Source organism: Oxyura jamaicensis, chromosome 26, assembly GCF_011077185.1.
Source record: "Oxyura jamaicensis isolate SHBP4307 breed ruddy duck chromosome 26, BPBGC_Ojam_1.0, whole genome shotgun sequence".
NCBI classification, from domain to species: domain Eukaryota; kingdom Metazoa; phylum Chordata; class Aves; order Anseriformes; family Anatidae; genus Oxyura; species Oxyura jamaicensis.
This window is the reverse complement of record NC_048918.1, coordinates 3,531,906-3,559,529: the sequence shown is the minus strand read 5'-3', so window position 1 is coordinate 3,559,529 and position 27,624 is coordinate 3,531,906. Positions and strand designations below refer to the sequence as shown.

Below are 27,624 nucleotides of genomic sequence, written 5' to 3'. Positions count from 1 at the left end.
GGGGGGCCCCCCCCCCCCCCCCCCCCAAAAAATGCAGGTGCTGTCTCCGTGGGGTCACCCGGACAGCGAGGCAGGTGGCAGCAGCAGCTCCTGCCCTCCTCATCGCAGCTCCTCCTCTGCTCCCAGCGCATCCCGTCCCATGGGGGGGCCGCCAGCCCTGCCTGCCCCCCGCCCTCACCCACCCCCCCCCCTCAGTCCGTCAGCACCACCAGCTCGCCATCGCTCTTGTCCTCGCCCTCCGAGTCCTCGTCCTCGCTGTAGCGGTACATCTCGCCGTCGGCCACCGAGTGCCCGTCGTCCCCGCCGTCGCCTTCCTTGAGGCTGCGCGTGTTGACGATGACGGGCATGTTGGGGTCCATGCTGCGGGGCAGGTAGTGCTCCATCAGGGGGGGGCGTTAGCTGCATGCCCACCGGCCGCGGGTACAGCACGTCCGAGGAGGCGGGGGGGCATCTGGCTGCCCTGGGGCCTGCGGGACAGGGGGATGCAGTCACCGGAAGGGTTTGGGGGGGGGGGACACACAAGACCCCCTCGCTGCCCCCACCCCATGCGCGTTACCCTATCAAGTAGCCCTGCCGCGCGTCCTGCCGCCGGTTGCGCATCAGCGCCTTGTACTCGCCCACGCGCAGCCGCTTCCCCTCCACGATGCACGTGCGCTTGGGCCGGGGCTTGTACTTGTAGTCGGGGTACTTCTCCAGGTGCTGCCGGCTCAGCCGGGCTTGCTCCTCGTAGTAGGGCTGCTTCTCCTGGTTCGTCATGGATTTCCAGCGGGAGCCTGCGCGGAGAGGGGCACGCTTAGCCCCTGCCGTGCCGCGGCTCCCCTCACCTGCTGCAATGAGCCCAGCGCGCGCGCACCCATGGCAAGAGGGGGATTCATGCTCGTGCACGCTCCCCGTGCTGCACACACCTGAATTTGCATGCACCGTGGGGCCCTGGGGAGATGCGGCTGCCCCAGGTGAGACAGGATCCAGGGCTGATGGCACCCATGGGAGCCCCGTGCCGCAGGCGGCAGCCGGCCCAGTGGCGTGCCGGGAGCTGGCCCCCAGCCCTGACCTTCCTGGCACCTCTCCGGCCACAGCTTTCACGTCTCTCCCATCTCCAAGGTATGGCGAGCAGGTGCTGCAGCTAAAACAGCCTGCACACCGGCGTGTGACTCGAATTCCCCCGCTGGCTGACCCCTATTGTCATCTCCGCCAGCGCCCGAGGCAGGAGAGCACAGAGGGGCACAGCACAAAGGGTGCTGGCCGGGGCCAGGCTGGGGAGGGATGGAACCAGTCCCCTCGGTGCTGCACCGAGGTCTGGATCTGACCCGTGTCTGGTTCTGGGGAGAGATGGGCACAGTGGAAGTGCTGCAGCGGTGGCCACCAGGGAGCAGGAGCTGGGATGGCTCAGACAAGGCGCAGGGGCTGTGACTGCGTAAAGGGGGCGCGGGGAAGACCGAGCTCAGCTCTTCTCACAGGTGCACAGTGGAGGACAAGAGGCAGCAGCCACAAGGGAAATCACAGCTGGATGCAGGGAAAGGATCCAGCCCGCTGGGAGCGGTGCAGCCCTGGGACAAGGTCCCAGCGGGATGTGGGATCTCCAGCCGTGGAGATGCTCAGGGTCAACAGGACACGGTCGTGAGCATCCTCGTCTGACTGTGGAGTCAGCAGGGCTCTGAGCAGGGCTTTGGGCTGGACACTTCCACAGACCTCATGCCCTAAAATCCTCTTTGAGCCTCCCCATCCCTCCCTTGCATCTCCTTCTCCCCCCAACCCAGCCCAGCTCCCCAGGGAGCATCACCACGAGCCGGGCATCCCAGGGAAGCCGCGGCACGCCCCACGTCCACCTTGCTCAGGCCTCCTCCACCTGCTCAGCCCTTTGTGCTGAACCCACGTTTTCAGGAGCAACCGTGCCGGAGAGCACGCAGGAACCCAAACCCCCGATCCGGGGGAGCACCGGCCCCGGACCGCTCGCCTGCAGGTATTCACCTGCTAAATTTGCACCCGCGAGCGGCTCCGGCTGCCAGGCAGAAAACGGCGCCAGTTATTTAAAGCCACGGCCATCGAGCGTGAGAGCAACCAGCACACCACAGAGCACCCGCTCCCAGACCCCCCCAGGCCCCCGGCGGTTGCGAGCAGATCCTGCCCGCACGTTCCCCCAAAGGGAAAAGCCTGGCGGTTGTTTCATTTCTTCTTTAACAAGCGGAGCTGCTAAAACGAGCCGGCGGCGGAGCGAGGTGCGTGTGCTGTAGGTAACCCACAGCGGGGCTGCGCTGCGCCGCCGCACGCTCGGCTTGGCCCTTGGGACGGGCTCTTTGGAGACCGCACCGCTCGCTTTTAATAGCCGGAGGCTGGGGCGAAACGGCCTCGGGGAAGGGCTGGAGGGACAGCGAGCTGCTGCAGGACCATCAGAGTCACGGGGCTGGGACGTGGCTGGATGAGGCCGCTGCTGCTACAGACACCGACGAGGGTGCGGAGTGCTGAGGCAGCATCCCGGAGGGATGAGGAGGACCACGGGGTGCAGGGAAGGGTGAGGATCGAGGGAGGCGCAGGTGCTGCGCTCAGGTGGAGGCCGGTGGGAGAGGATGGCAATAAAATGGTGCCGGGCTCCAGAACTGGCCAGGGCACCATCAGCCAGAGGAGGAATTTGCCCCACAGGACCCTGCCGGTGCTCTGCAGGGCGAGCAGGTGACGGTCACCCATGGGATGGTCACCCAGGACCCCCTGGTGTGAGCAGCACCCAGGGACCCCAGGTGGCCAAATGCAGCAGGTCCGGGTCCGTCCCCGTCCCTGACACGCTGCGTGTCCCTGCACACCTCCCCCTGTCCCTCTTTGCACGCCTTTGTCACACATTTTTAGGGCCCTGCTGCCTTGTCCCCAGGTGCACCGGGGCGCCAGGAGAAGGTTTTGCTCCTCATTTCACCCCAAACCACAGCCCGGGGCCGCCCACCCAAGGGGAGCAGCCGCAGGACGGCCGCGGGGCACTCACCCAGGATCTTGCTGATGCTGGAGTTGTGCATGTCGGGGAAGGCTTGCAAGATCTTCCTCCTCTCATCCTTCGCCCACACCATGAAGGCGTTCATGGGCCGCTTGATGTGGTTGTTGTTCCTGGACTCGGGGAAGTGCCGCGAGCCTGCGAGGCAAAGCCGGGGCCGGCTCAGGGGGCGAGGGGAAGGAGGCGGCGCGGCCCCCCGGGACCTGCTGCCCGCCCCCCGGCCCTACCGTCCATCTCGCAGCTCAGCAGAGCCTCGTCCAGGCGGTGCGCGGGGGCCTCCTCCAGCCGCTCCTTCACCGGGGAAGCGTCGATGCCGACGTGATCCTGTGGAGAGGCGGAGGGGATGTTATGCCTCGTACGGAGACCCACCGGGGGGGGGGGAAATTTGGGTTTGGGTTTGGCTCACCTTGCGGTAGGGGTGGCTCAGCGCTCCCTCCATGGCCCCGCTGTGGCCGTGCAGCAGCTGCCGCGCGTCCTGGATGGCTTTGGTGATGGCATCGCCTTCGCCCAGGAAGCCTGGTGGCAAACCCCGGAGCGCCCGTCAGCATCAGCACCCAAAAACCCCGCAGCACCCGTCCCGCCCTGGCAAACCCAACAGGGGCTGCCTGTGGGGTCGCATGGAGCCGCGGGTGGCTGCTGCCCACCACAGCGAGATGGGACCCCACGGAGCGGAGACGCCTCCTGCCCCTGGGAGGTGCCCGGGGGAGGGCTCAGGATGGATCCCCTGTTGGTGACGGCTTTGGGAACCCACCCAGAGGCAGGTTGGACGGGCTGGTCTGCAGGTCCCTCGCAGCCCCGTGGCTTGGCGTGAGGGATTGGCAGCTGCTCATCTTCAAACTGGGCGAGCTGGAGGCACTGGGAAGCTCGGAGCCTTTGGGTTTGGCCGTCAGGTTCAGCGGCTGCGAGGTCTCCTGCTGCGGAGGAGGGAAGGCAGGGTGATGTGCGGCCCCTGCGCCCCCAGCTGTGGGTTTTTTGGGGGGTTTTACGGATGCTTTGGGGCTGTACCTGCATCTGGAGGTGGCTCGAGCCGCTGGGTCTCTTCAGCGTGGGAGGAGGGGGGCTGTGCAGCAGCTGCACGGGGTAATCCACTGCGGGGAGCAGAGACGGAGGCGTCGGGGGACGAGGCCACCCCAAAGGGTGCCCCTGCGCCCCGGGGACCCCGCTCACCTGGTTTGCAGGGGATGGGCTGGATGGGCAGCGCTATCTGGGGGTCCTGCGTCACGGGGAGAGGCTGGTGGCTGGGGGTGAAGGCGGGGATCATGACGTACGGCATGTTGACCTGCTGGAGGGAAGAGGGGGAGAGGAGCGGAGAGGCCGGGTGACCCCCATGGGCCACCGCAGGCGGGCGACGTCCCCTCGGCCTGGCCCTGCGGGGTGGCACCGGGGTGTTCCCCGCCTTTACCTGGATCTGTTGCTGCAGCAGGTTGATTTTGTGCTGCTGCTGGATGAGCTGCTGCTGCTGCTTCGCGATCTGGCAGGAGGGAGACAGCGGGGCTGAGCCGCGGGAATGGGGAGCCCCGAGCCCCAGTGGGGCACCCGCTGCCCTGCGCCGGCAGAGCGGAGGCTGTGGGGGTTCCCGTGGGCTCCCGTGGGTGGGTAGGGTGCTGTCTGAGCTGCCCCTGAGCCACCTCGACAGGCACAAGGTGAGAAATAGGCTGGGAAGGGGCCGTGTCACCCATACCCCATGTGCCAGGGGTGCCAGCCCTGCACTTGGCATCGTTTGGGCCACTGCTGAGGAATAAATCAATGTTCAAAGAGAGAGGAGAGAGCAGTCAGGAAGGGCCCGTGATGCTGAGGACCTCCTTTGGCTGCCGTCCTCAGCAGGCAGAAGGAGGATGGACAGCTACAACCGAGCCTCCCAGTAACAAGAAGCGCTTTAGGAAGTCTTGAGATGGGCATGGAAATAGGGACATTTTCTGGGCAGACGCCAAAATCCCACAGCCCCCGCCACCAAAGCCACCTCCCCATCGCTTCTAGGGGGACCCTGCCCCTGCTCCCTGTCCCCCAGTCCTGTGCCTGTGTCCATCCCCAAGGGACCGACAGTCCCCACGAGCAGGCTGCCCTGCCCCACGGCCGCGCGGGCACCCGAGCCGACCTGCTCCTGCTGCTGCCGCGCCAGCTCCATCTGCTGCTGCTGCTTCTCGAAGAGCATCGCGGCCATGTTCTTCTGCTCCGAGTGCGCCGTCAGGAGCTGGTCCCGCAGCGTGGACAGCTGGTTGATCATGACGAGGAGCTGGAGCTCCTTCTCCGCCAGGCTCTCCTGGGTTCCTGCGCCAGGGAAGAAGCCACGAGGCTGCGGGTCAGGGGCTCGGGAAGGGTGAGAAGCATCGGGGGGGGCGAAGGGTGGCCAGGGGGCCATGCATGGGGCGGTTACAAGCCCCGGTGTGCTCTATCATCCCCTACGTGTCATCAGAACAAGCTTTTACCAGGAACCCTCCTCCCCCCAAAAAAATCAAACGAACATTTTGGTTACGAAATACCAAAACGCACGAAGCTGCGCGCACACCTCCCCTCCTGCTGGCGGGGGGAACACAAAGCTGCCGGCCCCGCGGGCACCGAGGAGGCAGGGAGGGGACCTCACCCTTCACTTCTTTGGTCTCGGCAGCGTTTCGGCCCAGCAGCCGCTCCTTCCAGTCACTGGACAGCAATTTCTCGATGGTTGGCATCACTGTCCCCAGCGGCAGGCACACGGGGCAGGAGGGAAGGAGACGAGAGCCACGTGAGCACAGCCCGAGGCTCAGCATGGGGTGGCGAGTGCCACCCCGAATCTTTCCGAAAACAGCCAGGGGGTAAATCACAGAAGCTTTTCTTACCCTCTTTTAAGTTCTTGTTGAAGTCCAGCTTCTCCTGGCCGCTGACAGCCGGCTCGAAGGCCGAGCGCCGGGGCTCCAGCGCATCGCTGGCGGGCGAGCAGGACTCCTGCCACACACACGGGGTCACTTGGAGGAGGCTCCCACGGATGGGGACATCCACGGGGCTCCGGGAAGGTGGTGCTGAGCCAGCGGGATGCTCAGAGCCAGCCCCACCAGGCTGGCCACGGGACCACGCGACCCTGCAGCACGTCCCCGAGCCTTGGGGAGCAGCCCCGCTGGAGAGCATCTCCGCTCCTCCTGCGGCCAGGACTTGTTTGCAGGAGGTTGCTGCTATTTATTTAGGCTGCCCCGCTCCTCTGGGCCTGGGAGGCTACGGGACAGGGGGAGAGGATGCCCAAGAGCAACTGAAATGGGAAAATAAGAGGGTGGCCCTAGGGCTCTGTGCAGAGGACATCTGCAGGCACGGAGGCTGCACGCCAAAGGCAAATCCCAGGGCTGACCCAAGAGCATCGGCAGCAGCCAGAAAGCCTGGGGGAGCCTCAGGTTTCAGCTTCATTTCCTCAGGATGAGGAATAAAAGCTCGGGGAAACAACAACCCCTGTCTGCCCGGGGCGGGATATGCAGCGCGCTGCCAGCCCGGTGGGACCCGGGCTCGGTCAAGGCCAGGACGAGGGGGGGGTGACAGCCGTGGGACCCACCTGTGGCAGGGCCTGGGGGTCCGTGCCCTCCCTCGGCGGTGGTCCCGGGGGATCACTGGGACGGGGCTCGGCGCTGGGGGCAGCCCCCGGCGGGGACTCGTAGCCGCCTTCCTTCTTCTCCTCCGTCTTGATGGTGCAGTTCACCATGCTGCCCGCCCCATCGAGCTCCAGGTGGGGAGAAACGGGGCTCCTCATGGACATCCTGCAGGGCGGCGGGGCCGTCAGCGGGGAGATGGGGTCCCTCTGCTCCCCCCTGCCAAGAGCAGGGGAACCCCTTTGCCCAGCCCTGCCCCATAGCCAGGTGCTCCGTGCTGGTGGTTTGCAGGGGCAATGCTCTTGGTGAAGCTGTTTCGCGGGGTTTCCTTGACCGTGCCGGGGCTGCTGACCCTTGGCTGGGCACCAAGGGGCTCTGAAGTGACCCGAGGGGACACCGAGCATCGCCACGGGGCCTTTCCCATGGGGTCTGCCAGTGCCGGGTGGCAGAGGCCGAATTCCCAAATGGGACAAGCTGGGACCAAAGCAAAGGGATTGCACGGGGGCAAGGGGAAGAACCCCCGTGCGGTGCTCCTAGCAGGGATTTCCCCTCCTGGGCCACCAACCCTCAGGCTGCACAGCACGAAGGGCAGCAAGCATCGCCCTCCCCAGGCTCGCCTTTCAGGGAGGAATAAAGGGGAAAGAAGGCCACAACTGACGGGGTTTACACCGCCGGGATCCAGCCTGGAGGGTGCAGGACCACAGGGGCTACGGTGTGATGGGGAGGGGGGTCCTCACCATCACAGCAGGGACCCCCCAAGACCCACACCCTTTGGGGGCTCACGCCTGCCCCCCAGCATCTCGGGACCCCCCCCCCCAAAACAGGAGCCGGGTGCCTCGGGCTGGGGGCCGAAGCCGGCTGCCCGACTCGGGGCAGCGGTGACACAACAAACAAAGGCCAGCTCAAGCTGCGAATTAATCAACCCGCTGAAAATAAAACCTTCCTCTCAGGAACTTCAAACAAAAGAAACGAAAACAACAAGGCCGGCTGGGTAATGAAAAGCCAGGGCTCTGAATAGGGGACAAAAGGAAGTGGAACAATAGGGTGTTGGACAAAAGCAATAAAGTAAAGGGAAGTGTGACAGCTCAACAATGGGGCACTGTGCGCGCCAGAGTTTCTGATCTTAGCAGGGCTTTTTTTAATCTCAGTTCCCTGCCCTTCTCTGAACAAATCATCGCGCTCGCCGGGCTCGTGGGCTTCCTCCCGGCCCCGGCATCGCACGGGATCTGCCCGCATCCTGCAGCACCGCCCGCGTCGCCCCTTCCTGCCCCCAGCCCACCTCGGGGGGGCGGCCAGGAGGGGACCCCGGGCACTGCCACCGTGCGTCCCTCCCAGCCCCGCCAGAATAAAAACACACCCCGTGTGCCCTCGGCATGCCTCGGCCGGGGAGGAAACGGGCACTTTTGGCACCGAAAAGGGGATGGCGGGGAGCCAGCGGGAAGCCGTGCCCCGTGGCTGCGGGTGCTGCACCCATCGAGCCGCCGGGAGCCGGAGCTGGGAGAGCAGCAAGGGGCAGGATGCGGCCCACGGTCCTGCGCTCTCGCCGTGCTGCGGGTGGGGAAACTGAGGCACCAAAGCATGGTGGTCGCTGCCCCAGGTGCTTTTTTAATTCAGGGGAAGATGCAGGAATAAAGATGGGAATAAAGACGGAGTTTGGCTGGGTGCTGAGCGCAGCTCCACGTGCACAGACCGGAGCTGGGGGAGCAGCAACAGAAACAGCCTGAACCTGGAGAGAGCAAAAGCATTGACGGCACCCCTGCGCCTTCCTTCAGCCCGTCTTTAAAGGCAAAAACCCCGCTCCTCACCTTCCTGCCCCTGCTCTGCCCTCCCGGACCACATCTCCTATCAAATCCCCCTCCTCCGGCAGGTCACCTTCCCACTGTCCTTATCCTCCGGGGGCCACTGGAAGTCTACTCTTAAAATGGGGCTGGTGCTTTAACAGGGGGCTGTTGAAAGGGGCCTCGCTGTGCATTTATTGTACGGTTTGCCGAACAGAAAAAAATACATATATATCTCTAAAAAAGGGAGAAGAAAAAGGAGAAAAGCGCACGGTTATCTTGTTACAGGCTCGCTCTGTGCCAGGCCTGTGCCGGCAGTCTCAGGTGCTCAGCTCAAGGGCTCCTCTGTTGCGCAGACAATAGGGACGGGGACAATTGCCTTGGCACCGGGAACGCGTCTTCGTGTAACAGATCTTCACCTTTCATGTTTCCCGTTTAATGAAGGGCGGAGGGGAACGGAGCGAACGGCGCGTGGATGAGAGGTGCCCGCCTGGGGAGTCACAGCGCGGGCAGGATTTGCACCAAATGAGTGCCACCAGCCCACAGGGGGGGGGTAAGGTGTCCCCAGGAGCCTTTGGGCAGCACGAGGGGGGCTCATTCCGACCAGCAATGCCCTAAAACACCCATCCCCTGCAAGCACCCCCTTGCTCACCTTGCCTCCAAGAGGCACCAGCCACTCTGTGCCAGCTAAACCTCCCGCCCAAGGGGCTGCTACCTCGGGACGGCGACAGCCCGCTGCCGTGCCGCTTTCCTCCTCCGTTAGCACCCCTCAATGGCACGTCCTGCAATTCTCCCCGTGTGCCGTGCCACCCTTCCTGGCTGCACGCTGATCCTATCTGCCCCGTCTGCGTCGCACGACGGCTCCAAGGGGCAGGGGCAGAGCCGGCAGCAGCCTGGCACCATGGTCGGGGGATCAGAGTGTGCCTCCTGCTGACCCCCCCCGGTCCCCAGAGCCTCTCCTGCCTGAGGGTTGGTTGTCCCAGTTGCACAAATGGGGGGAAAAAAAAAGCTGCAAAGCGTGCTGTGGGATGGGCACGGAGGGTTTCTGCTCACATCACGGCTGCCTACGGCTCAGCAGGGCTGGGGCGCACGCGCTGAGGCTCGGTGAAACCCAAACTCTCGCAAAAACACCAGCGAGTGCAGGGGGGGGCAGAAAGCCACAAACATACAAAGTCCCCCGAGCTGCCGGAGCGCAGACACAGGAGATCCCATTTGGGCAATTCCACCTCCTTTGGGCCCAGGAGAGAGGCTGAGCGCAGCAGCAGGCTGGGTCCTGCACCCCTGCTCGCCCCCCATGGGACTGCAGTGCCAAGGGTTCGGCAGGGGTGGGACACGGGGAGAGCATCCCAGTGCTTGACGGGGCGAGTTGGGCTGCCCCGATTTTATTCCTGGCCCCATCACGTAGACCAGGGGAGCCGGGAGGCTGTCGGCTTTTTTCTTTTCCTCTTTCTACACAATTACAGCAGAAAATTACCAGTTCATACGTCCCTCCCCAGCCAGGGAGAAAGCACAAAGCGTGGCCAAGGGCAAAAACCCGAGGGAAACCGAGAGCCAGGGTGGCATGAAGGCACCACGGGCAAGGGCCACACGTCGCCGCCACCACGCTTGTGCCCCCGGCACCCCCTTGGGAGAGGGCAGAGGAAAAAAAAATATGCCAAGCACAGGTTTTCTCCTTCCACACAGGCCCAAGGAATCCCTCCGGCCACCGGCACAGACAATAGCCCGTCTCCTGCCAGACGAGCGGGCCGCTTTCCTGCCAGACTTGGAATGTCCTTTCGGGGCCCTTTCCAAGCGTTTCCGCCCAGCGTGCCTTCGCACATAAAAGAACGGATGGCTTCCTCCTGCCGGGGCTGCTCCGTGCCCGCGGGGGTGGCCGAGGTGAAGGCCCCCGGCTGGGAAGTTCACGGGGTTGCCATCCCGCGGGGATGTGGCACGGCCCCCGGTGGGCTCCTGCCTGGAGAGGGGGCAGCAGCCGGCAGCCGATGGGAGAGGGGCTCCGGTGGGTGTCAAATAGCGGGGTTGTGTCTTTGCTTCTCACCTTTCTGAGCGCTGGGGGGGTCACGAGGGATTGCCATCAGCCTCCGGCCCTTCGCCCTAAAGCGTATCTGCTGTCCCCACCGCTCTGCTGTCACTAGCGGGAGGAAATGGTGACCTTTGGGGACACCGGCGGGGACACGGCGGAGCTGGGAAGCGCAGCCTGCGTGGCTGGCAGCCAGGCTGCCGCAGGAATCGCCGTTAGGGCGCTCGCACAGACCCATTCACAAATACTGAGGATCGCCACCCAGAAACGCTCAGCAACAAGAAAGCGCGGGACGCCGGCATTTACTGAAAAAGCAGGATTTAAGCCCAGAAGACGTCTGGATGCCGAACTTATCCAGCAGTAGAAACGCCACCGCCACGTGACGGCCACGGCTCCACGTGTCCGGGGGGGGATGCGGAGCAGCAGCGGCACTCGGTCCCCAGCTCGCACCCATCCTGCCCCCAAAACCGAGGTGCTGCAGCAGCGGAAACGTGCTGCGTTCGGGCGAGCCCGGGCTTTACACATCCTCTCTAACACCTCACCTGCCCCCGGCACTCCCACGGAAAGCCCCGGCCTCCGTTTTCCCAGAAGGCTGCTGAGAGCTTGGCTTGCTGGAAAAAACACAAAACCAGTGCCAAGAAGGGCGAGTTTGGAAAGCCGGGGGGGGGATTCCGAAAACCCGGGGGGGGGGATTCGGGGAGGCCAACGGCCCGGTGGCTGCGGTCAGCACCCAACAAGTGTGGGTCAGGGCAGCAGGATGACGCCTGCCGGCCAAGCCCTGCTGCAGGCAGGATGATGCCCACATGAGCATCCCTGCTCCACGTCCTGCTCCAGCGGCGGCTCCTTCGCTGTCCCAGACCCACCCCCGGCCCCCACCGGCCCCTCTCTGTCCTGGCAAAGCCTTGGGGGGTCACGGGCAAAGCCCCAGCTTGAGCGAGAGCTGGGATTCCCACCGCCCAAGCGAAACAGACGGCGCTTTGTCCAGCCTCCAGCAGCTCCCCGAAGCCAACGTCGCCGTTGCGGAGGATACCAGCCTCCGGAAACGTCGGGGTGAAGCGGTGACACAACGGGGACAGCGTCAGCGTCATGGAAACTCCCAGCCAGGGGCACCTGCACCCCCCCCAGCACCCAGGTCCCACCCGGGTCCCCTCTGGCCCCAGTCCCACAGGGCCGGGCCTCGTGCCCCACAGGGGAAGGATTTTCCCCTTCACTTTTAGGGCTCGCATTGTCACAGCTCCGGCACGGCCGCCTTCGCGCGGGGAGCACCGATTCTCCGTTACTGAGATGAAAAGTAGAAATGCCCGGCTCCTCTTTGCTGCCCGGCCCTCGGAAGATTTAACCCCAGAGCAATTACAAGCAGCCAGGACAGCATTTAGTCATTCTGTCCCCAAACCCAACCTGCCTTCCTCCAAGGCCTCTGAGCCTAGGACTGCTAACGAGAGGCAGATCTCGCTGACGCATGCCGGCCGAGGAGCCCTTCAGATGTTCGGGGGAAATCTAATCAGTCCTGCTGCTCCAAACCTGGGGCGGGAGGGAAAAATGCGTTCATCGCTACATTCGCTTAAAGGATCTGCACGAGCAAGGTGGAGAAAAAAATGAATCTGGGGCTGTGGCAGAGGGGAAGGAAAGGATCTGGGTTGCTTGACAGAACGGAGCTACCCCATGCAAGGAGAAGGGCCCGGGCTGTGCTCAGCGCCTGCGAGCAGCAGCAGACGGAGTCCTTCCAGGGGAGCCCTGCCCTCGGGGGGCTCAGGTCCCACTTTCCTAAGAGGTTTGTGGAATAACCCCAGGGCTTGAACCGTGCCCCAGCCCCACGGAGCCACGCCGTGCCCGGAGGAGGCAGCCCAATGTTAACGGGAGCGGGCAGGAGCAGCAAGGTGATGCTGCAGCCCTGTGGGGTGCTCGGTGTGGGAATGGGAAAGCAAAACCCTGCCCTGAGAATGGTGATTTCCAGGCACTGCGGGTGCTCTCCGGGTGCCGGAGCCCATTTGGTCCAGCCCGCGCAGGTTTGAAGTGCGCCGCTTCCCCTCCTCCCGATGGCCCCTCTTACTAACAATTTCCAGCGTGCTTGGTGCTGCTTTCGTCGGGCTTCTGAGGTTTCTTTTACCACCTTGCCCTGGTTTCTTATGAGATGGCAGAGGGACGCATCACGGCACGGTGCCTTCCTGTCTTACTCAGCTGCTCCCTCCCCACGCTGCCTCCCAGCACCAGGGCCCTGCTGGGACCCCCCCTTTGCCAACCCCGGCTCCCCCCACACCCGACAGCGAGCAGAGAGCCCCAGGGCGCTGGCCCGGGGGGGATTAAATCACATCTGATTTACCAGCACTTACCCTAAGGACGCAAAAGCCGGACTCATGCTCTGCCCGCCCTCGGGTGCACTGCTGTGAAGCTCTAGCTCAAGGAAAAGCTTCAAAATAAGGAATAAGAACGAGCCCGAGGCTGCCACAGCAGGAGGTGAAGCCCAGCGAGCAGCACGTGTTATTTTCCTGCATGTTTCCACCCCAGAGATGGAAGCAGCCGGCTCCTGCCGCGGGGTTTTCCAGGCGCTGAGCACTGTGCAGGGACGCAGCCTCCTGTAAGCCCGGCCGGCAGAGCCCACCACATCCCACTGCACCCCTGACAGCAGCACCCGAGCCAAAAAAAAAAGGAGAAAATTGAACAAAAAGAGGCGGCCGGAGCAGGCTCGGGGTGTAAACTGGCACGGGTCCACCGCCTTCGCAGCTCCGGCCCAAACACATTTTTCCTTTACCGAGATGAGTGACGGGATGGGTTTAAGTAGGGGAAAAATTAAACCGCACATCAGGTGGAACTTCCTGGCCGCGAGATTTATTAGGCGGGGAGTGATCTCATCAGGGAAGCGGAGGAAACTCCGTCGCGCTGGAATTATTTAAAGCCCTGCAAAGCCCAGGGGGAACCGGGCGCGGGGAACAGTCCCAGCGGCTGCCCACGTGATGGGCAGGGGACCGGGCCGGTCATCCCCGCTTCCTGGCCCTGGGACGAGACACTCGGCGGGGTTTTTGTTGTTTCTTTTTCTTTTTTCCTTTTGGTATCAATAAGGGAAAGCTCGTGCACCGGCCTCGGCTCTGCAGCTGGATGGGGTTCTCGCCCAGGTTGGCGTGAAAATGTCTTTAGCGCGCGCCGTGCCCGGCAGCAGGGGGACCAGAAGGGGACAGTCGGTGGCATCAAGGGGGGACCTGCTGCAACCCAGTCCTGGGGAGAAAGGGGGGCTCCGAGGGGAGCTGCTGGCAGCAGATGAGGACAACCGGGGGGGAGCAGCCCCTCCTGAGCCTTTGCAGAGCTCTGCACCCTGCTCAATGCTGGCGGGAAGCCGCGCGGCTCGGCGCAGCGGCGCTTTTGCACGCACCGGCACTCAAAGCGCTCTCGCTCACAGGTCTTTGAGAGAAGTGCTTTCTTCTGAAGGGCTAAAAGAAAAAAAAATTACCCTCCCCTGCAGGTCTACATGCTCCAGGGGAAACCATAAGCCCTGCAACTGTAATATTTTCCAAGACCCCCTTCCTACTGCATCCCCTTCCCATGCCCTTCCTTTCTTCCCCTTTATCACGAGCCCAGGAGATTCAGATATCACATTAACAAGATGCAGGGGAAACAGGAGGAGAGAGGAACTTTGAAGAACACGTATTTACTCTTTCTCTCCTTTTTTCTGCACCAGAAATAATTTTTAACCAAGTCTCCTCCTTCGCAGAAGGCTTGCTGGTGGAGGAAGCCGCAGCAAACCTGGTCCTCAGCACCGAGCCCTCACGCGAGGCACCTGCGGGGGGGGGCAGGATCAGGCCCACGGCCCCACCAACAGCGTCCCACGGGGCAGAGGACCCGGCTGAGGTCCTCAGCGCCTCTCCCAGACCCAGGACCCCTTAACCCCCCCGTGCCTCCCCCTCCCCATCGATACAGCCAGCAGCCTGCTCAGCCACCCCCCCCCCCTCCACCTCTCTCAACGCCATCGATTGGAAACGAACAATCATGGGGAAGAAATGAAAGAAAAAGGGGGGGGGGAAAGGCAAGTAAATAAACCCTTCCTGTAAGGGGAGCAGAGCCAGGACGCAAAGGACGAGGCCAACTCACCCGGCACCATGCGGTGAGCGCCGTCGCCCTCCTTTCCTTCGCAGCCTCTCCGCACCCAGGCACGGCCCTCGGGCTTATCGAGGGGGCCAATCTCGGTGCACTTTTTTTGTGCAATTTCACTCACTCAGCATTTCCAGGCAGAGCACGGGGCACGTTTGACTCGACTTGTTCATAAACAATACTTTCCTATCGCATGACGGAGGGGCGAGGACGTTTGACCCTTTTCCTCTCCGGCTCTTACCCGAAGGCGCTCGGCTCACCCGGTACCAGAGCTTTGTGCCCGGGTACTTTAGGACCAAGGGTCCCCCGGGCATGGCACGGAGCACGATGCACCCCCCTCTCTCAACCCTTGCTGACCTTCTCGTGCCATTTTACACCTTCCATCAATGTCATTTTTTTCCAGCTGCCCCCAGGTTTGGCGGGGAACTCCCTCGGGGGGGTCTGCTCGCCCTCCTGCTTCCCACGTGAGCCAGGCTCACACGCGAGCACCCAAAGGAGCTCGGGGGAGCCTCAAAGGTGGCACCGAAGCCAAAACCCCACGTTCGCACGCTTCTGCCTGCTCCCCAAAACCCAGCCGCCTGCAGCGTGCCGGAAACCTTCGGTTTCACCTTCTGTGGCTTTGTAACTGCAGCAAACAGGTCCATGCGCCCGAGCCGTGCTGGCTCGCTTGGCCACCGGGGGACAGAGGCGCCACCGAGGCCACCTCACCTTCCCCAGCTGCTGCTCGGGCTCGGGGCAGGGGCTGCCGCCACCTCCCAGCTGCTGGGGCCATTTGACATTTGGACAACAGATTTTTCCCGGCGTGACAGGAGCCGCCGGTGCCATGGCCAGGCTCCCTGCGAAAGCAAAAGGAGCCCCAAGCACCGGCGCCGGCAGCTGCTCGTTGTCCCTCCCCAAACCATCGCACCCCCGCTATCGGCGACCCGAGCCCCGATCCCGCCGTGGTTCAGCTCGGCGGTCACGGCTGGCCAGGTCAGGATGAAGACCCCCGAGGAAGATGCTTTCGGCCTGGCTTCTCTCCCTTATTAGCACGAGCCGCAGTCGTTCAGATGTCGTTACTCTGATTTAATTTACAGGGCGGATTCAGGCCCCCGTGGTAAGGACTCAGCGGGGAGCTCGTCCCCACACTGCTCCGTGTGCCTCCAGCAGCAGCAACGGGGCTCGCAATGCAGCGGCTCAGTGCGAGAGAGAAATCAGAGGGGCTGGTTCGTGCCCCAAAAAAACTGCTACCATTACTTCAGCTCGCACCCATCCTGCTGCAGGTGCTGGGATCCTCTGTGGAGGGGCCATGCGGAGGAGCGCATGTGCCCATGGAGCTCACCCCAAACGCAGTGCTGGGGAAAAGAAGGGGACAGCTCACGGGGCAGACCCGGCTGAGCACTGGGGCTGTCCCCATCCTGGGGCCAGGCAGCACCACCTGGGCTTGCAAAGTGTCATCAAGGCGGGCAGGGAAGCCCGGAGGGATGGGGACAGGGATGAGGATGGGGACTTGGCTCACACCTCCATGAAACCTCCTCTGCCGGGGTGCAGGGATCCGGCCGATGCCTCCCAGCCTTGCATTTCTACCATCTCATTCCCTCCCCACTCACCCACCCCAAGCACGTTTTTTTTTTGGAAGCTTTTCTGGCATCGGTTAAACCATCCCCAAAATTAGCACCGGGGCAGCTCCCGCTCCCAGCTCATCGCTTCTGAGCACCACATCGCTTCTGCAGAGCTCCACAACCAGCACGGAAACGAGCAAGCTGCCGGGGCTAAACGGGCCCCCATTTACAGGGCCCCCATTTACCGCAGGGCTAAAGGGATCCAGCAGCCACCACCCCACAAACCGAGACCACCCCACACGGCCGGGTTCACGCCTCACCCCTCTCCCCGCTCGTTTCGGAGGAGATAAAGCCCACGAAATCCTGGTCACGCCGAGAGATCTGGGGACAAGCTTCCCCTGCCCCGCCAGGATTATTTTCAGCGCACAACAAAAAACGCGGCGAAGCCGAGAGCAGAGACTCTCCGGCGAGAAGCAGGCGGCTCTCCCCTGCTACAAGGGGGTGTCCGATTGCCCCCAGCCACCCCCGTGTCCCGCAGCGCACAAGGGGCTCTTTGTGCCCGTGCAGCCCCGGTGCCACCTGTCCCCCCACGCCCCGCTGTGTCCCCGCTTCCCCTCGGGTCCCCAGGCCTGCAGCAAAGGGCTTTGGCAGCCCCTGGGCTCCACGTGCCTCGTCCCGGCTGGGTCCTGCACGGCTTTAGCAGGGTTGGGAGCCCGCACAGTTGCTCTGTGCGCACACACACGCGGGCGTGCACGCCCCGCTGCCTTGCACGCTGCTTTTTTTTTGCACGGGTGCAGCTCAGGCAGCAAAAAGAGGCTGAGCACGGTCTGGGGATGGGGTGTCGAACACCGTCGGCTGGGGCTGAGAGCGCTGCAGCTGGGCATAGGAAGCCCAAGGGCTGGTATTGCACCTAAACACCCAAACTGCAGCCCAAGAGCCTCCGAGGGAGGCAAACACTGCCCTGCTGCAGCCCACGCAGGTACGGCTGGGTCCCCCAGAGGCCACCCTCCTGCTAACCCTCCAGCTCCTGGCATCCTTTCCCCGGAGCCCACATCACGGTGAGAAAACCGAGCAGGAAAGCTCCTTCAGCCACTGGGGAATTCACCTGCCGAGCCCGTGGGGATGGGGATGTCCATGTCCATGTCTTGTGTCCATGTCTGTGTCCGTGGCAGCTCTGCCAGCAAATCCCCCCCAACCCCCCCCTGCCGAGCGGCCCCAGAGGCAGCTCCTGTGCAACCCCTGCCCCAGGGGACTCGCTTTCCGGCTGGGCGTGCAAGGTAGAACAATAGGGCCGAGCCCTCTATTGTTCCAGACAAAAGATAAGCCGGGCTCTGGCATTCCCCGACGGGCAGGCAGGCGGCTGCCGCCCTGGGCCAGGGCAGGGCCCCAGCTCCAGGAGCTCCCGGCAGGCAGAGAGGGGCTGCAGGAGGTGGCTTCCCCTTGCCCGGCTCACACACACATGCAAACGCGTGCACACCCGCTCCATCTCCTCCATCCCCGCTGCCCTGCTCACCCTGCCCTGAAGGGTTTGTCCCAGCCCTGCCCCGTCCCCAGTTTCTGCAGCAGTGGCCTCAGGATGCTGAGCTGTGCGCCCAGCACCTTCCCAGCTGATTTTCAGCCCTTGGTCATGTCCTGTCCTGTCCCATCTTGTCCCGTCCTGTCCTGTCCTGTCCCATCTTGTCCCGTCCTGTCCTGTCCTGTCCCGTCCTGTCCTCTCTTCTCTCCTCTCCTCTTCTCTGCACTTTTTCTCCTCTCCAGCCCCGTGCGGCCCAGCACCACTTGCCATTGAGGACCAATGCTGCCACCCCTGCCGCTCTCATGCTCACCCCACACCGGACAGCGGGGACGAAGCCCCCTGCCAGCCATGGGACAATGACAGGAGGGACAGGGGGTGCTCAGGACGTGTCTCTGGCACAGCAGGGACTGAGCGTGGAGCCCAGCAGCAGCCCGGGCTCCGCATGCCCGCTGCAACCCAGCGCGCCGCCACCACCCACCTCTGCTTTTTCTGCTTTTTCTCTGAACGAGGCTGTGACACGGAGCCGCCCTGCACCACCAGCACCCACCCAGGAGAAAAGAAGACTACGAGGGTCCGAGGGCCGCATGCTGCAGACCTGCACCCCCTGGGGCACCCAGGCAGGAGTGGCACGAGGTGACAGCCCCGCGGGTGACGACCGCTCGGTGTGGCACCAGGACAAGCCTCCTCTCTGCCCGTCCCCGTGCCACCACGGCTTGGCTCTGCACCAGCAGCTCCCCGGCCAGGCTCTGCTGTGTCCCAGCGCCAGCCCCATCGGTCACACAGAGCAGCTGCTGTCACCCAGGGCCCCCCGCTGGCTCTCACCCCCAGGATGCCACCGGGGCTGCGGCGCGGGGAAGGCGACAGCCCCAGGACCGCGGCAGCGGAGAGGCTGCCAATGCCTCCAGGTACTCCTCCCGACCTGTTCCTATTTCTTTCCAGACTCCCAGACCGCAATAACCCCGTTTCGCAAGGGCAAAGAGGATCAAATGCCCCCCTCTGGGCTCCCTGCTACCCCACGTTCTTTTAATTCTCCTTGTCGTATTTAATTTACAACCGTGCCCGCTCCTCCCAGCAGACGCCGAACGGCCGTCGGCCGCCTTCGCCAGCCACAATTAAAAAAAAAAATAATGACTCAGGCCAGCAGATTTTGGCCGGGGCCAGCGAGCGCGCACAGGGCTGCCCTAATGATGAGCCCCCTTATCTCGTTCCTCTCCGATAAGGCAGCCGGGGGCAGGCGCAGGGGGGAGGCTGCCCGGCCTCCGCAGCCACCAGGCCGCGTCTTTTGTAACGGCCGCATGCCTCGAGCGGGCCTGGCTGGTAATGGAGCATTAAATAATGGCGAGGCAGAATTTCAAACATTTCGGAGCCATCTCCCGGTCGGCATTCTTCAGGGGAAGGGCTGCAAAGGGAGCGGGACGAGGCGGCGGGGAGGGCAGCCTCCCTCTAGCGTAACGCCCGCCGGAGCGGCTTTCTCCTTCAAAACCAACACATTTTTAGCTAAAAGCAGCTCAAAACTGTCCTGGCTCCAAGGTGCTGGTGTGGTGCTCGGAGGCAAAGGGGTCACGGCAGTTTTGGCAGTGTCTCCGTGCCCTGCTCCCCTCCAAGCGTGTGCTTTGGCCGACTCGCACAAAAGCTTTGTGGAAGCCGGGCCAAGCCACTGCGTCCCCTGCTTGTTTTTTTTTTTTTACTGCCCCATCCAAGCAGCTGGGGCATCTCTGACGCCAGCCAGAGGTGCCCCCTGCACCTCCTCAGCCTCTCCTCGCCCCCACCGGTGCCAAACTGGTGGGACTGGACAGACCAAGGGCCCTTGTTTCGGGGCTGGAGCGCTTCCAGCTTGGGACATATGGTCCTGGAGCAGGTGGGGACGGCGCGGCGGAGTGAGAGGGAGGCAGGGAGGGCTTCCAAGCCAAGGAAAATGTTCCAAAAGTCGATGCCTTTGGCCTCGCCAACTTTCCTCCTGCTGGAAGCAGCAGCGCTGGGGGAACCCATGCGTTTCTCGCACCGAGGAGCTCCGGGGGCACGGCTGGAGGGAGCAGATTTGGCTCCTGGAGATACTCTCCAAAAGGCACAGGACGGGGTAAAGGCACCGAGATATTCTCCAGCAGGACTGTCACAAGCTGCCCTAATTTATTTCCCTTTCGTCTGGTTTTTACTGGGCTAAAACTGGGTGGAAACCAGTGATGCATCATGTAAAACTTTTTAAGCATCCCAAGTCTTCCTCCCCGCAGCACAATGTAACCAAAAACTCCAAAGTTGGTGAAAAATAAACAAGCAGAGCTCGGGACAGCCCGGCGCTGCCTGGCCAGGGCTCCACGGACCCCCAGGCAGGGACCGCCCAACCCCGGGGCCACCGCGTCTCCGGCAAGTCCCCCGCCAGCCCCTTGGCCAGACCCAGCTGCTGTCAGACACACAAAACCGGGCAGCTCCGAGCCGTGGGTATTTTCTAGCAGAGGGAAAACGAAACAAACATCTTTCATCAATAGTTCGCAGCTTGTAGCGATGCTACGCTCAGCAGCACGGCCGCACCAGAGGAGAACAAAAGAGGCCAGCAGGCTTCCTCCACGGCGTTGTCCAGAGCTGTCGGGAGCAACTGCCCTGCCCCTGAGTGGATTTTTTTTTTTTTTTTCCCAATTATTATTATTTTTGTTAAAGGAAAAAATAAACATTGTGCGTTTTATTAGCCCGGCTGAGAACTTTCAGGGCGCAAAGGCAGAGCAGAGCCGTACCGACAGCGCGCCCGCACCACCGGCCGCCGCTGCCTGCTGAAGGTTGTCCCTCCGGTGATAAAAGCCTTTCTGCTTGCTGCACACACAAAGCCGGACCGACACAAAACCGCGCTGTGTTTACAATGGGATGGAGCTGGAGCAAGCAGGAGCGCGGCTTCGCAGCGGCCACACAAAGCCGGGCTCACGCGGGACAGCAGGCGGCCGTGAGCCACCGGTCCCCAAGCCCCGATGTCCCCAAGCCCCCAGGTCCCTGTGGTCTGCAGGGACAGAGCCCCGAGGGTGGATGAGAACCACACCAAAATCCTTCCAAGATTGCTCGGTTTAGTCTCAAGCAAAAGAACGGGAGGGGTGGTGGAGATGAGATGGGGACAGCTCGGGTGAGCCAGCATCCACGGCACAGCGAAGGTCCCGCGCCCTGCGGACCACCCTCATTGTGGGGATGCTCTGAGCCACCCCACAAGCTCGCCAGCGAACTCCAAACCCCATGGCCCCGAGGATGCTTCATCCATGGGACGCAGCCCGGCCCCGTATCCGTGCCCACCTGCAGCTGTGGGGGCTCCGAGCCCCCCATCGCCCCAAGGCACACACCTTGGCGGTGCAAAACGCTCTGCAGCGCGCTCCCAGCTCCCAGAGCCTCCCATCCCCGACCTCTTTGCAGCCTCGGTGGCGGTGCCTGGCCCCAGCGTGGCTCAGTTCCAGGAAGGTGAAGGTCAGCGTGAGCTGCAGGCTCGGGTGCACGCCCCGGGAGCCCCCCAAGCAAGTAATAAATATAAAAATAAACCCACTGAAAGGCTAGATTTACTGTGCTGCTGCGGCTGTGCGCCTCGCACAGAGAGCGGAGCCCTTCCTCTGCGTCCCATGGACGGATTAAATCCCCTCCAGCAAATAACAAGTTTACGATCTGCCCCATCCTCGCTCCGTCCCGCGTGCCATGGCACAGCTCCCCAGGCACCGCCGTTAAAGTGGACATTTCGGCAGGGAGACAAAAAGCCCAGCTATTCGCCCCAGGACATCTTGTCTCCCCCAGCCCGTGGCCGGAACAAACTTTGCTCCCAGGGCTGCCCAGAGGGAGATTTGGGTGCTTCAATATGGAAAGGGTAAAAAAAAGAAGAAGCAAGCACAGAGCAGGCACGTCGGAGGTACGGGGAATGGCAGCGCTTTGCTTTGGAGAGGAAAACCGTGCCCAACAGTCCCAACCCAAAGCACCTTCCTCCAGAAAACGCATTTAGCAAAGGATAATAAATCTGTGAAAGTTTCTGATCTCTGCTCCTACCTATTTTGCTGCTCGGCAGGGACTTCACCTCCTGCACATGAGGCCAAAAGTGATGCCAGGGGGGAGCCGCGGCGCGAGCCCCCGCGCACCAGCGCCCGCTCCCGCAGCCGGAGGGCTGAGCAGGAGGGCAGCAAACAAGCAGCGAGGAGGGAGATGCTGCTGCGAACGCGTCGCTCGCCGACGATTTCGAAAACTGCCTGTAGCCTGCCCACGTTTGTCAAAGGACAGCAGCTATTTTTAACACAAAGCCTCTGAAATCGCAGGCTTTCAAAAATAAATAAATAAATGCGCTGTATCAGTGTCAACAGAATGGATTCTGCACAAAATTAAATTGAACTAAAAGGAAATTGCATGAATTACAAACGCGAGTTATTGGCTCAATAGAAGAGTAACTGAGTGATATTATCTGGTCTGTGCTGTGGAGAAAATCACATTAGCTGAGCTAATGGTCCTTTTTCACTCCTAAAATCTATTACTCCAGATTTGCCTTGGAAGTCAAGTGTTTTCCGTGCTGAAGGTACCTTACAAGATGTAACTGAGACTTGAACAATACGCAGCCACGGTCTGTAATTTTTCCTGGGTAGCATCCCTCTCTGGCAAAGAAACCCTGCGTAAAATACTGGAAATCATTAGGCTGAGGTGGAAAGAAGCAAAGCTTTGCATTTATTTGCGCATTTCGTATGAAAACCGCTCATTTACAGCTCCCTGGGGGATGCACCTCTCTGTCTCTTCCACCTCTAACTTTGTCCAAGTTTAACTCCCCAGACCCCACGCAGGGGCCGCATCCTGCTGCAGGTGCTACCCAAGCCGAGGGGTTACCCCAGATTGGGGTGAAATCCCCCCAAAACCCCCGCCGCCCTTTCACAGCCCTCTCCACCATCCCAGCAGCTGCAGGACCCCCCAGCCCACAGCAGCTCCTCTCCCACAGCCCCCAGAGACCCAAATCTCCCCAGAACAGCCCCAAAACGCTGCTCCGGTGCGCGGGCAGGACCTGACACGGCTGCTGGGGAGGACGCAATTTCGGCGCCGAGGTTCTGCCTCTGTGGGGTCCCAGCCAGCGGCACACAGCGGCGCTCACCCCGCTCCCCAGCTCTCCTTCTGCCTGCGCGCCGGGGCGCTGCTGCTGCTGCTGCTGCTGCGGTTTGTTGAAGCACTTTGTCGGACCGCCAACCACCCGTGCGTGGTACCGCTGGCAAGTTTTCCTGCCCGGACTCCCAACGCTTCCCCGACAGTGCCGCAGGGACGCAGGGGAGGCCGGAGCGATGCTGCCACACGGCCGAAATCCCCTCTCCCCTCCGGCACAGCAGCAGCATCGCGTCCATCCCCTGCGGAACAAGGGGTGGGGGGGACCCCGAGGCTGCAACCCTCGGTGCTGCCAAGTCACCAGCACCCTTTGAGCAGCCCCACGGGCACCCAAACCCCACGGGACCTCGTGGGCACGGTGCTGGGCCCTGCCTGTGGCTGGGTGCGCGGTGCCCGGCGTGTGCCGGCGCGCGGTGTCCGTCTGTCCAGGGTCCGTCTGTCCGTGCCCAGCTGGGCGGTGACCCCCTCCCCAAGCCCAGCGCCGTGTCTGGGGTGGGGGTGGGGGGCTGCCAGCCCGCACCCCCCCCCACCCGCCAAAGCAGGAGGCAGCAGGGATGGGAGCTGTGCGCCCGGGGGACGTGGGGACATGTCCCACCGGGGGACTGCAGGAGAAACCTTCCCAGCGGGGTGGGACGGGGGGGTCCTGGGGAGGGGGCTTCAGACGGCTGACACCGAGCATGGGGGTGGGATGTCCATGGGTTAACCCCTTGCCTGCCAGCCCTGTGCCCGGGGGAAAAGGGGTTTCCGTGGTTTAACCCCTTCCCCGCCGTGCTCCCCCTCGCCTCCGCACGGCTCTGCGAGGAGAGTTTGCAGCCCCCGAACTTCGCAGCGGGGAGGGGGCCTTGCGGGGAAGGAGCCGGAGCCCCCTTTCCCCTTTTTCCCTTCTGTTTAAAAAATAAAGGAGTTGTGGTGGTGAAGGGGGGGGTCCTGCCAGGCGGTCCCCCCCAACCCAACCCAACCCAACCCGGGCCGGGGACCACGACCCCGGACGATGCTCAGCACCCGGGGCCGTGCCCGTGTCCACCCCTCCCGGGGCTGTGCCCCCTGCCCCCGGCCCTGCCCCGGCCGCACTCACGGCTCCGCCGCGCTGCAGCGCTGCGCCCGGGTCCCCGCCGCTGCCGGTGCCGGTGCCGGTTCTGGTGCTGGCTCCGGTTCTGGTGCCGGCTCCGGTGCTGGTGCTGGCTCCGGTGCCGCCGTGCACGGCTCAGCTCCGCTCCATGTCCCCGGCGCCTCCGCTGGGAGCTGCCCCGGCGCCGGGCGGAGAGAGGGAGCGAGGAGGAGGAGGAGGAGGAGGAGGAGGAGGAAGAGGAGGAGGGCCAGCAGCCCAGCCAGCCAGCAGCCGGCTCCGGGGCGGCCCCTCTGCCCCGTCCCCTCCCCTCGGGACCCCCTGGCCCGCGAGGGCGCCCACGCGTGACGCCGCCGGCAGCCCCAGCCTGGAGTCCTGGGGAAGGGGGGGAGAGGGGTGGGGGGCTGAGACCCCCCAAAGAACCGCGGGGTGCCTCGGCAAACACCCCCGTACCCCACATCCCACCTGCACGGGAGCTCCCACGGCCCCCACGCACAGCGACAGAGCCTGGACAAAGCAGGGGCTCCGTTTGTCCCCCGCGTCCCCGTTCTGAGCGGGGACGTCCCCTTCCCGGTGGGCTGCAGCGGCCGTGCCCCAGCACCCGCAGCTCCCGCTGGGTGCCATCCTGCTCAACGCAAAGTGGCCCTTTGGGGACCTGGGGATTTAATTCCTAAAGGGGAAAGGTGCAGAGGGCACAGGTGGCAGGAAGGGAGACCCCAAAGCACGGGGGGTGGAAGGCAGGAGGGGGACGGGGCCCTGCAGGACCTCCTTGGCTGTCCCTGGTCCACCGGGAACGCTACCGCCCGCGGTCCCAGAGGAAACCACGCTTGGAGCAATGCTCCAGCGGGAGGGCGAGGGGCTTGCTTGGGCAAACACGTGTTGACAAACACGACCGAAATCTTTACAATCTTATGTCAACATCGGAGGAGAACTGTTTACGTTTTGCCAGCGGGGGAAAATTCCCATTGACTCGAAGCCGTTTCCTCCCCCCGCACCGTCGCTCTCTTCCATGGGAATTTCTTTTTCTCCGACATTGTTTGCATCCCGGCCCAGGAGCACAGCACAAACAGCTCGGGCTCCGGGGACTTCCGCCCGCTCCCCGTGCAGCTGCAGCAGCCCAGCTCTCCCAGCAGCCATAAACTAACCATAAAAATGGGTTTTCAGGAGGGGTTTGGGCACCGAAACCCCACGCCCACCCCTCGCCCTGGGAAACCTCTGCAGTGACCATCACAAAAAAAAATGAGAGGAGCCGCGGTGCCCAGCCCCCAGCCAGGCCGGACACGCACCGTGGGGAGAACACAGAAGGAAGAGCGAGGCAAGAAGTTATCGGGGAGAGTGGCATCCCCCTGGCATCCCCCCCAGAGGACAAAGCCCAGAGCCCAGCAGATTTGGAAGCAGAGGCGGGCGGGTGGGTGGCTCTGCAGAGCCCAGCACGCACAGGAGCGCTCCGACACGGTTCCATTTCACAGATGGAACAACTGAGACCGAGAGAGCCGTGCAGCAAACCTGCAGCAGGGCAGGATGCAAAAGTGGCTCCCCCCCACTATCTGTGTCCCCCCCCCCAGCCCCTCGGAAGCCCCCTGGCCACCCCGCTGGGACAACCAGCCCCGGCCACCCTGCAGGGCCCCCACGAGCCGCTCCGGGGGCGGAGGGAGGCGCATCCCCCGAACTGGCCGGGAAAACAATTAACAAAGGGGCTGAGGACCAAAAAACTGAGCCAAAAAGAGGGAGCCGAGGCTTTGTTCGGGTCGCCATGGCAACAGCCAGGCCGGAGCAGCAGCCACGGACTTTCACTTTCCTTTCCTGCCGGCGGTGGCCGTGGTGGCTCGGTGGCTCCCCTGCCTGGTGCCTGGCCACTGCCACCGGTGTTAACCTCAGGGTTAACCCCTGGGTCCGGCATCACCCCCGGACGGGTGCTGGGAGGTGGGAGCCCATGTGGCTAACCAAGGGGGTCAGCACCTCTGCACGCAGGGACCCTGTCCCCAGCCTGGCTCTGCTCCTGCCCACGTCTCCTTCGAGCCACACCAGCTCCACCTGCATCATCTCCTCTCCACCTTGGCGCAGGGCATCCCCAGGACCCACGGGGCTTCCTCAGACCCCATGTGGCATCCCCAGGCCCCATGGAGCATCCCCAGGCCCCATGGAGCATCCCCAGGCCCCACGTAGCATCTCCATGACCATCGGCATGAGGTGGCAGGATGGACAGCATGGTGCAGGGATGGTCCCCATCCCTTCAGTGGGCTCGCGTGGCTCCTGCTCCACCTCTCCCTACCTGGCAGCACCCGGGCAAGGCACCAGGGCTGCTCCCCAGCAGTTCCTCCCCCAGCTTTCTGCTTCCCTCAGCAGAAGGAAGCTGGGACAATGGGTGGGGGGACCAGGAAAGCTGGTGGGGGCAAAGATCCCGCTGCCGCCGGCGCAGGGGGCACGGAGGGGAAAGGCACGGCCAGCGCTCGCCTTCCTTTTCCCAAGCCCCCCCAGCCCTCGGTGCAGCCCGCGGGGCCCCTGGCCGCAGGAGCAATGCCTCCTGCTTTGTGCTGGCTGTGAGTCCCGGCCTCCAGATCGCAGGATGCTGTTGACTGAGTCATGGAAATGGTTCAGACAATGGCTTGGCCCCTTCAGAACTGGCCGGAGGGGGCAAAGCAGGGAGAACAAATCCGACCTTGCTTCCTGCGCGGAAGCGGGCCCATTGTTTGCAAACGGGCATGTGCTCCGCTCCTCACCAGCCTGGGAAAGCTGCAAAACCATCGCTAAACGGGGGGCAAAGCATCACCCCCACAAGCTGCCCTGCGGCTCCCCTGCCCCGTGCTCCTCCTGCGGCAATCTAGGAGAGACAGGGAGGAAAACGCTGCCACAGCCCTCAGCCAGCTCTGGCCCTGGCCACCCCAAAAAAAGGCCCTCATACGGCCAGGGAGTGGCCAGCCAGGGGCTGGGAGCACCCCTGTGGGGCCAGCACCGCAGCCCCAGCCATGCCGTGCCACCAGAGTGGGCTGGGAGCAACCCTCGGGGACGCGCACGCGTTGTGGTCCGGCGTCGTGGGGGTGCGCGCACACACACGCAGGCAGACAGACGCACATCTGCAGCCCATTAAAAGCCCGAGCTGATATGACAATGCGAACGGAGGAGCTCAAACTCTCTGGAAACTCGGCGGCGGCTCCGGGGCTGTCCTCGCTTCACCCCATTGCTTCTCCATCCCGAGGCCCGGGGGGATGCGGCACACCAAGGGTGCTCCGCACCCAGAGCTGCGACGCAGCCGTCCCTGCCCATCGGCACCCGTCAGCTCCAAGGGAACTCTTTGGTCTCCTCCGAGCACCGACAGATCTTGAAGCGGGGGAATTTGGCAGCCCTCTATTCCCTCCTGCTCCCCGTCCTCTTCAAAAGAGGGGACACCCCCACGTGATGGCCTTGGACCACCTTTGTGCTGCCCCCTGCACCTGCCTCCTGCGCAGAGCACTTATTTCCAGCTCATGGACCTGGTTTTGGGGCTCGGGGTGGGAACAGGGCTGGGCCACGGGGGAAAAAATCACCGTGAAAAGAAACCCAAAGCCCCCAGCCTCTCCCCCCTGCTCCCTGGAGGGTGGTGGGTGAGCTCCGGGGATCACCCTACAAATTATTTCCACCCCAACACCACGATTTTTCCTTGCCATTTCCGAGGTGCTTCCAGCAGCCGGGCACCCCGTGCTGCCTTCCCGCGCGGCGCTGGCGGTGCCCTGCTGCTGCAGGGAGCCCGGTCCACCCGCAGCTAACAGCCTCTAATCTGGGCATAATAAATCCAAGATGCTCCAGGACAGCTCTGCGGGGAGAGCAGCCCAGTTCTCCGCCAGTGCTCAGAGAGAGCTCAACCCCAAAAATAAAATAAATAAGTAACACAAAACCGAGCAAACTGTGGTGCTGCAGGAAAACAGAGCTGGGGGTGGGAAGGGGCTGCAGGCGCAGTTGGGGCCCGGCTGGTGCAGAGCAGAAATACCTGGGCAGGACGTTCAGGGACGGCAAGACCCCAAAGAGAAGGCTCCCTCCTGGCAGGC

The 27,624-nt window shown here is 63.2% G+C and overlaps 1 protein-coding gene and 1 long non-coding RNA gene across 2 annotated transcripts in view; one reads left to right on the top strand and one right to left on the bottom strand.

Moving 5' to 3' along the window:
* SOX13 (SRY-box transcription factor 13) overlaps positions 1-27,586 on the bottom strand; it is a 27,778-nt gene extending 192 nt beyond the window's left edge. The window contains 17 exon segments of the mRNA XM_035346987.1: positions 24-30; positions 163-392; positions 394-447; positions 449-467; positions 557-773; positions 2,969-3,112; positions 3,202-3,298; positions 3,381-3,490; positions 3,726-3,885; positions 3,980-4,062; positions 4,142-4,256; positions 4,377-4,445; positions 5,070-5,242; positions 5,556-5,642; positions 5,788-5,893; positions 6,486-6,687; positions 27,567-27,586. Of these exon segments, the coding sequence (XP_035202878.1) occupies positions 192-392; positions 394-447; positions 449-467; positions 557-773; positions 2,969-3,112; positions 3,202-3,298; positions 3,381-3,490; positions 3,726-3,885; positions 3,980-4,062; positions 4,142-4,256; positions 4,377-4,445; positions 5,070-5,242; positions 5,556-5,642; positions 5,788-5,893; positions 6,486-6,686 (1,836 nt within the window). The 5' untranslated portion in view covers position 6,687; positions 27,567-27,586 and the 3' untranslated portion in view covers positions 24-30; positions 163-191.
* Positions 9,512-9,762, top strand: LOC118178488. The gene is made up of 2 exons (XR_004756166.1): positions 9,512-9,602; positions 9,638-9,762. It is a non-coding gene; the product is annotated as an uncharacterized LOC118178488 (long non-coding RNA).
* Positions 27,587-27,624: the final 38 nt, after the last annotated feature.